At 39.1% G+C, this 9,323-nt stretch overlaps 1 protein-coding gene across 1 annotated transcript; it reads left to right on the top strand.

The window, feature by feature from the left end:
* The first annotated feature begins 275 nt into the window (after positions 1 to 275).
* On the top strand, positions 276 to 2,798 carry LOC137257940 (uncharacterized). Its single transcript, XM_067795451.1, has 2 exons — positions 276 to 359; positions 621 to 2,798. The coding sequence occupies exon 2, from the start codon at positions 635 to 637 to the stop codon at positions 2,156 to 2,158; it is 1,524 nt and encodes a 507-aa protein (XP_067651552.1). The 5' UTR covers positions 276 to 359; positions 621 to 634; the 3' UTR covers positions 2,159 to 2,798.
* Positions 2,799 to 9,323: the final 6,525 nt, after the last annotated feature.

The following is a 9,323-nucleotide window of genomic DNA, read 5'->3' as shown; positions in this document are numbered from 1 at the left end:
AAGGCTACAGATGTCACACTGACATGATCAGGTGTCGATATACGTTACACTGCGGTATACTCAAGAAATTACCCACTGATATATGTGTGTTAGTCCGTGTGTGTGTGTTAGTGTGTGTGTATGTGTGTGTGATGTGAGAGAGCGAGAGAGAGAGAGAGTGAGAGTGAGTGAGAGAGTAAATACAAAAGTACAAAATGTCACAATGACATAATCGTGTCACAACGGTCTATTTTCGTGCCTTACAGTATGGCTTTCTAGGAATTACCAACTGCTTCATAAATAACCGTGACGTAAGATATGTAACCACATTTAAATTCAACATTCAACACATACAGTCGTTTATAGTGGGACTAACCAAGGTGAGTGCAGCGTCTACTATGAATATGTTGGGAGGAAGTTATACCGTTAAAACTATAGATTTAGCATTTACCTGTTAAACATTCCATCTCATGAAAGACTCCTGAGCTTTGCGAACACCGAAATTTAAAATAGCCATACATATTCAAATACAATGGAGTATTTATAGTGTTATTTTGTTTAACTTATGTTGGACTCGAAATGACAGTTATTTTGCTGCGTAAATAAAATGTCAGAATATTATAGATACAAATCTTTTACAGGGTGTTGATCCGAAATGGCTGATGACGGGATATGGATCTTTCTGGACGATTCCAATTTGTGGATAGAAGCGAAAAAGGTGAAAGGACGCAGTCTCAACAAGGAGTTCACAGAGGACCCTCGTTTGAGAATAGATGTTGGAAGGCTAGCTAATTTGATAAGCAACGGAAGAGTGGTAAATAAGGCAATATTGTATGGATCAGAGCCACCTCCAATTGACACAGTATGGAAAAAAATAAAAGAAAAAGGTTGGGAAATCAAGAAGCATAAGAGAAGTCGGTGGACAGGGAAAGAGAAGAAAGTTGATACCCAAATTGTTGCTGATGTCACGGAACTAGTTTGTGATTCCAAAAATAAGGAATTTGGATCTACTGTTGTGATAGTTAGTGGTGACAATGACATGTCTCCTTGCATTGAAAAAGCTATCGAAAAGAAGTGGAATGTAGAGGTTTGGGCAATGGAACAGAATCTGGGTGCAGACCTGAAACGTCTACAAAATAAACATCCTAAATTAATGACAGTGCAGTATCTAACACAGCAAGAACATTTCAGAAAGTTTACCTTTGTCAGTGAAAGGTTTACTATCAGCCCACAGTACAGGAATGAGTTGTTATTTCGTGGGATTGTGCTACTACAGTGCGTCCGCGAACTTCAAGATGACAGAAACAAAGAGTTCATTGAGTTAAAGCAAATACTTGATGAATTCAAATGGCCTTGGAAACATGCCTGGCTCCTTCCGAAGTCATCAGAGGCTGCAATGAGTGAGGACTTAGTGATTCTGTTCCTCCAGTGCCAAAATAAATCTTTGGAAGAGGATGCTCCTTTAGAGCTCTATACGCCAGAACTGAAAAGGCTATGTCAGCCTAAGTTATGCAAAAACGTGCTCACGTACTTCGAGTATACTAAACAACAGAGGCAGGACACAGCTCTTGATCTATGTTCAGCCAACCTGTTTGATCTCCTCCGTGAGTGTAAAGATGACGATGAAGTGACAATGCCTTCCGCTACCATTGGCTCTGGCTTTGCCCAAATCTGCGGACCCACGGACGCAGAAAGTAATCCTGCCAGAAAAAGTCCAGATGCGACCTCTAGTTCACTTAGCAAGTACAAGAAACACGATGAAACACAGAAAATGACCCCTAATGAATGCCAAGATCCTCTGCTTACGAAAAATACTAACCACCAATCTGGACAAAACGAAGATCCATTTCAGCAAGTACAGTACAAAAAACCCAAAAAGTACAAGTTGTACACTACTTCTTGTGAATATCATTTTCAATGTGTCCAAGGTAAAAAATGCAAACATGATCACTCGGTACAGGAAATATCTTTCTTTGAAAAAAGAGATAAGTATGTTAAAGATAAAACTACGAACAAACTGTATAGATACAAGACATTAATGTGTAACAATATCGTCGTGGGTTCTATTTGCCGATATCAAGATGCCTGTATGTTTGCTCATAGTGAAGAGGAACAAGTATGCTGTCAGTGTCATCTTCTGGGACACCCAACAAACGAATGTCCATCCCCAAAGTTTTGAAAGACAGAGATTGATTATTACCCGTGATGAAGTGGCTCAATAGTAGTGATAGTTTTACTTACGCAACTTACTTGTTTAACAATGTAGCACCCAATGAATTACTCATTCATGTGAGTTATACGTAATCAAAGTCAGGTGGTATATTTGATATAACTCTTCACATGTTTTATAATAATCTGGCATGCTTTGCTCTGATAAACAACACTTCTAACACGTATAGTTTCCTGTATGTAAACATTGGAAAGTTGCTGTATTAGTAACACTTGCGTTAGGTTAACTCGCAACCCATCTAGAAACCCAACAGAACAGCCTGATGTTGCAGTGCAGTGGAGCGCAAATGGGGAAAGATCGTCACTGCTTTTAACGTCAAGATATTATGTTTCTCAGAGGCTATCAAGTGTATGTATTCTACTTCAGTGAAATAATGTAAATTAAAGTGACACGTGTTGGAAACGATACAGAAAATGTATCGCTGTATCTTATCATATGATAGTTTGTAACGCAGTTATGAATAGGTTGATTTCACCTGACGTACTGGCACATATATATTCATGTGTCATAATGATATGCAGAGGTTAAAATACTTTTCAAATGTTCCAGATGTTTACTACAAGTATTTTAATAAACTTGTGAAAATGTTTTAGTTTTCCTTCTTTAAATGACAAAAGATAACACTTTGGTGAGGTAGCCCCTTTGTTTGCTTAGGTGGCAAGTCATTCATATCCACCAGACGTATGCAACATGTCCTTATGACATTTGACACACCCAACGTATTCATTTCTCATGTGGTACATTCTACATATCAACACAAGGGGAAATACCCTTAAAAATGATATTGACTACAAGTTAATTCCAGTTGTGAAAATTTAGTTTCAGTTTCCAGTCTTTCTATGACAAAAGATAATTTGATGAGGTTTGATCCGCTAAAATATGACATGTGACACTTTCGACATATCAATGTGACATGTAACACATCCAACGTAGTCACGTCCAACATATCCATGTGACACACACATCAATGTATTCACGTGACGTGACACACCCAACATATTCAGGTGACATGTGACACATCAATGGAACATGTGACACATCCAACATATTCACAGGAACCCGATATCGCACTGTAGGTTGAACATAGACCATAGATCTACACGCACTTCGCATATATTAATAGAGCTGCCATATTGGATTGTCGTGCCGACATCGACTCGTTCCGATTTCAGGTTGAAATTTCGGCTAAGAATTCGGTGACATTCGAAACTATGCTCATGTACCTCTCTATTATACATTTTTCCACACATCCTGCCTGATTTCCACGACATAACACACATTTTATTAACTTTAATACATCCTCAAGCTCGAAAATCAAACCAAAACACCTCTGGGGAGAACGTTATCCCCCACTCGCAGCCTCTCGATGTCACTGGTCCGTTGAACGTAAGTAATTTTTCCAGAACAAGTTCATTACATTCGCGCAATTTTTTTTTTGCTGAAGCCTGATCGGGGGTCAAATTCACAGCTCATCCAAGACTTTTCGCTCTGAAATCATGCCGTCTTGTTTACCGATACTATAGATACTTCCGTTCAGCGACCAAGCGAGAGCCTGCGAGTGCGGGATAACAGGATTTTTGTTTGTGTCAGTGACCTGAACATTTTGAGAAGTCCCTCCGATCCATAAATAGTAGCCATTGTCTGATCGCGTTTGATTGGATTGGCATTGGCCGCCCAAAGGTTACCTGACGCGACCTTTTACTAGGTTTTGTTAAGACTCCGAAGTGGAGTAGACTGGTCTACTACATAACCTGTAATTGTAGTTCCGGCCAGCTGTTGGTGTGTTTCCTTGGAGCGCCTGGGAAACTGTAGTGGGGTGTCTCACCTTGTCGCCGATGATCTCTTGATACGGCAGGTGCTGTTGACCTTATGCGCTCTGGGTGTTTTGCTTGGCACAATCTAAATTGGCTGTCAATGCTTTTCCAGCCTATTTGACACTGAACCGTCATGCGAATCGTATGCATGTATTTAAGCAGCTCCTGGTGGCGTCTGGGAAACTACGGCCGTGGTCAAGTCGTTAATATTTCTGATTTCTTTCTGTTTTGGTGAATTTGAAATTTCAGTCTGGCCTTGTCTGTTAATTGTCAATACCTGTGATTGAGCTGAAAAAGGCGTCCAGCTGTGCACCTCTAAGCAGCAAACTGAAATCAACATATTCCCCCTTCTGACATTTTCCTTCAAACTCTGGGGAACGTACTGTCCTATCCTATCCGGCTGGGATAACTCGGAATTTACAAGGTTGATGGTGTAAGGGAGGTAATAAGGAAAGCGAAATCACTGAAGCGCCGTAAAATATGTTATCAAGCATGAAATTTGATAAAAGTACTAATGTTACAACCTCAGGGTTTGTGTAATAATTCTCGGGATAACACAGTCCTTTGGGATGCATGAAGTATAATGTGATAGGTAGTATTGTGTCGTGACGTCACCGGAGGTTTGTAAGTGTGGATAAATCAATATTTCCGAATTTATGTCTGCATTCAAAAATTAAAAAAGCGATGCATTGAAATAAATGTTCAAGACCAGTATACAAGACTAAACAAGTTACATTATCTTTCCTTCTATAAATCCTTTAAGACCCTTTTTGAAGCTGAATCATATATTTTTTACCTAAAGATTTATCAAGGTTGTTTGTTGGATTAAGACGCCAGTCTTATAATCTCAATAATAATAACCGTTACGTAAATAATATATTCTGCACGTTGTTGTCTACAAGATACAAGATGAATATCAAATTACCCTCATTTGTCCATGTTATGAGTCTCTTAGAAAATTGTTGATACCTTGATTTTGTATCAGTAATCCCACAATGACGAAATTCGGTAAGGTATTATCATGCAGAGGCTTATTGTCGATAAAAAATTACTATCCTTTATAAAAGAATCCAAATATTTGAAGAATCTTTCTGTACAACTACAACGTAGTAACGCTAATGCGATGTACTCTGGGTCATGAGGGCTTTAATTCTGATTCTGTTCGTTTGCCTATCATTAGTATAAATACAAAATGAGAGTCTGCAATACAAATACATTACAATTATGTTTTTATATTTATGTTATGTTTGATGGTATATATTGTATTGTAATGTACTATAGGCCTGTGGACATATAAAGTACTGAAATTTTATTGAAAATGTAGTTTTCGCTTCCTCTTTTTACATGACTCAAAATAACAATTTGGTGAAGGATTTCCTTAGTTTCGAAAGTCAATATCCACGGGACGTGACATATCCAGCATATTCTTATTGCATGTGACACATCGAACGTATTCCTGTAATACGTGACACATCCAATATATCCACGTGGCATGCGACACATCCAACATATCCACCTGACTTGTAACACATTCAACATATCCACGTGACATGTTACACATTCAGCATATCCAACTAACATGTGGCAAAACCAACATATCCACCTGACAGATGATAAAGCCAATATATCACGTGACATGACATATCCATGGTCAGCAAGTTAACATATCAACATGACATGTTACACCTTCAACCTGTCCACATGATATGTGACGTGCCAGTTATATCCATGTGGCACATCAAACATTTACACGTGACATGTGACACATTCATCATATCCACATACCATGTGACACATTCAACACATCACGTGACATGACATATCCAACATATCAATGCGACATATCACACATTCAACATGTCATGTGACATTCAACCTATCCACGTGGCATGTGACACATTTAACCTATCCACATGACATGTCCAAGAAATCCATGTGACGTGTGATACATCCAACATATCCACGTGACATACGACAGACCTAATGCATCAACCTAACATTTCACACATCAAAGATATATTCATGACATGTGGCACATGGAATATATCCACTTGATCTGTGACATGTTGACATGACATGTGACACTGCCACCACATCCATCTGAAACGTGAAACATTCAACACATTCAAGACATCTATATGACATGTGACTTGTGACACAGGACATATCCAACATATTACCGTGACACGTGACACATCCATATATCCACATGACATGTGACACGTCCAACATATCGATGTGACGTTTTGCACATTTAAATTATCTACGTGACATGAGGCATATCCATGTAACACATCAAAGAAATCTGCGTGACATGTGATACATGGAATATATCCACTTGATCTGTGACACATACACAACGCTGACATGACACGTGACACCTGTAACGTATCCAGTTGGCATGAGAACAATAAAATGAAATCGCCTATTTCTAGGGACACACATTGTACCCATGTCGGGATTCGAACCAGGGTCTTCGGTATGACGGCCCCGTGATGTAGAGAAGAAAATGAAAAAAAATGTTTATTATTGCTGCAGACATATATTAGATCTACTGTGGCCTATATATAATGGAGTCTGGTCGGTACAAACCAATGGTATGTAACAGAAACAACGATGTCGTTAGTTTGTTGTTTAATGCCTCACACCAATATTCCACTTATACAAAAATACATGGTCAGTAAACAATCATTAGCCAGACAGATGATTGACAACATGAACTTTGACCAACGTAATTGGGATACAATTAAATGTCAGCAATGTCAGCGAGTCGTCGATTAGTCTTTTCAAGAATGAGTTGCTGAAGATAACTTCTAGCCCAAATATACAACATCACGAATCAACTTACACCATGGTGTGTGATCTTGCCCACAGTGTCCGGCTCACAAATCTGTGCAAGTTAAGCAACGTCCCTCGCACATAGTCCTTGGGTGGGTGACGTAGATATATTGGTGGCCTTACCGAAGTATCATTGAAGTAATTTGATTCGGTAGAGATATAACTGGTTCAGTAATATGATTCCACAGATTCAGACTATATACAGTGATGCACACGATCATCAAGTAAGCACCCCCCTAATTCCCAGGACAAGTTTGAACATATCGGTCAAAATACCGTACCCTAGCCTATAGAATGCACCTGTAAAGCCCGAGCTTTACAATCTCAAAAGCTATGGGCCGCTAAGCACATTGGGATGTTAATTTCATACTGTGGTACTGTGGTAAGTGCACCACACCTTTCTGACTTAGTTTAGAAACAGTATTACAAAGTAACTTTATTTGAAACTTGAAGACTTTCACTTTCAGAAAATGCAGGGTTATTGCATTAAGACAGTCCTCTCGTAACGTCGACACTTACTTAAACATTAAACACGCTACCATCGAGGATCGTCCAAAACCTGGAAGACGAAGGAAGACCTGGAAACGTGATAACCAAATTCGGGTGGCAAGGCGCAACCCCATGGTCGTGTCGAAGAACTGCGCCAGCTATGTAAAATGGAAGTCCGACTCTCCATCAGCATCCCCAGAAGGAGGCGGCAGGTTGCTGGTCTGAGGTCACGAAGCCAGATCAGTTGTTCCTTCCTCACAGATACGCACATTGTATGGTTCAGCTGTGAGAAAACCGCAAGCACACTATAGCACACAGTCCTATTGTAAGCATGGGCGGATCCTGAAAATTTCAATTATTTTATAAAATTCCTGATTGATTCACTTGGTTTATACAATACAATATATACAATATATGTTGTTCACAATTGAATGAGTGCGTTTCAAAGTGTGTGACATCAGCACTATTTCGAACTAATGTCAGTGTGTGATTTTGTTAATAAGCAATGTAATTTCACGAGACCATCCATGACCTTGTCAGTGGATGCCCACAGTTGGCACAGAATATGTAGTGGACATCATGGAAAACGTCTTTTCAGGTACACACTCTCAGATGCATCTAATCGAACAAACCAGGCATGTGATAATGCCAATGAATAACATATAGTAAGAATACTTGTGAAAAGTTCCTAATGGGTTCGACTAGGAAGAGGCACCATTCGCAAGTAATGCATAATGCCTGTGTATAATGCAAGGAATCACACTCCGTTCGTTTTGTAACAATATGACAGTGCCCAGATTTATCATTATGTCTTTTATATTTGTATATTTATCTGTATGTATGTATTTTAAATATATTTGCCACAAGGTTGCATTTTGAACAGTTACTAATACCGAAATATCACTTTAATTCACCTTCATGGCATAGTTCAAGCTAATGTAACGCACTTCGCGAGGATAATTAACACAAGCCATATACCACTGAACGTGTCAGCTTAATTTTTATTGCAACCAGTAAATTTCTTAATGACCACTGTATGGACATCCAGACCACAACTGTAGTAAATCATGTCTAATTAGCCACAATTACAATTATGTCACGGTCAGCTGTAGGGAACTATACTACCTTAAAAAAACGCATGGAGATTTGTATTTTTATGAATCTATTAATTACAAACAAAAGTGTTGACGACATGATTTTATTTTGACACATTTGCACAAATAGAAAATCGATTTTACCTGAAAATGATGATTTTGAAGAGATTTCTTATAAGGTTTGGATAGGCATCACCACAGCTCAGATTGAAATTTTGCAGCAAAGAGCATTCACTTTCTGGCAATAAAAATCCAGAAAAATTTCAGAAATTGGGATTCGTTTTCAAGGTCAAATCATTATGTCACGTTTTGACTCTGCGATACGGAACATCGCCATTGAAAGAATGTATGCTGGATATTACCAGTCTTCTGTTGCCAGGTGTCTGAATGTTAGTCTGAGCACGATGTCTTGCAGCTCGTTGCAACCAAACAGATACAACAAATGACCGTTCCCGTACAGGCAGACCTCGAGTTACCACGGCAGCCCCAGGTCGGTACATCCGGGTACTATAGTTGCGTGATCGTACTGCCACGAGTGAGAGCACGGCAGCCAGGGTGCCAAGACTTCAGAGGATATCCTGTCAACTGTACAGAACAGGTGGAAAGAGCTTGGTCTGAGCGCCAGGACAGCATCGCTGTCTCCATTATCTAAAAGTATCCACTTGGTTGTATAGACGTTACCTTCTTCTAAACTAGTGTAAAATTTCATGCACTAAAATCTGTTTGTAGCAGAGGTATACGTGTTTGAAAATGCAATATTCTCGCAACAAATATCTCGTCTATGCGTTTCTTTTCTTTTCTTTTCTTTTTTATGGTATAATTTGACATCCAGACTGAAATTGTAAAAACAACCCGTAGTGAAGCTGGTGTAATAATTCT

Source organism: Haliotis asinina, chromosome 12 (genome assembly GCF_037392515.1).
Source record: "Haliotis asinina isolate JCU_RB_2024 chromosome 12, JCU_Hal_asi_v2, whole genome shotgun sequence".
NCBI classification, from domain to species: Eukaryota; Metazoa; Mollusca; class Gastropoda; order Lepetellida; family Haliotidae; genus Haliotis; species Haliotis asinina.
This window is presented reverse-complemented; position numbering and strand designations above follow the sequence as displayed.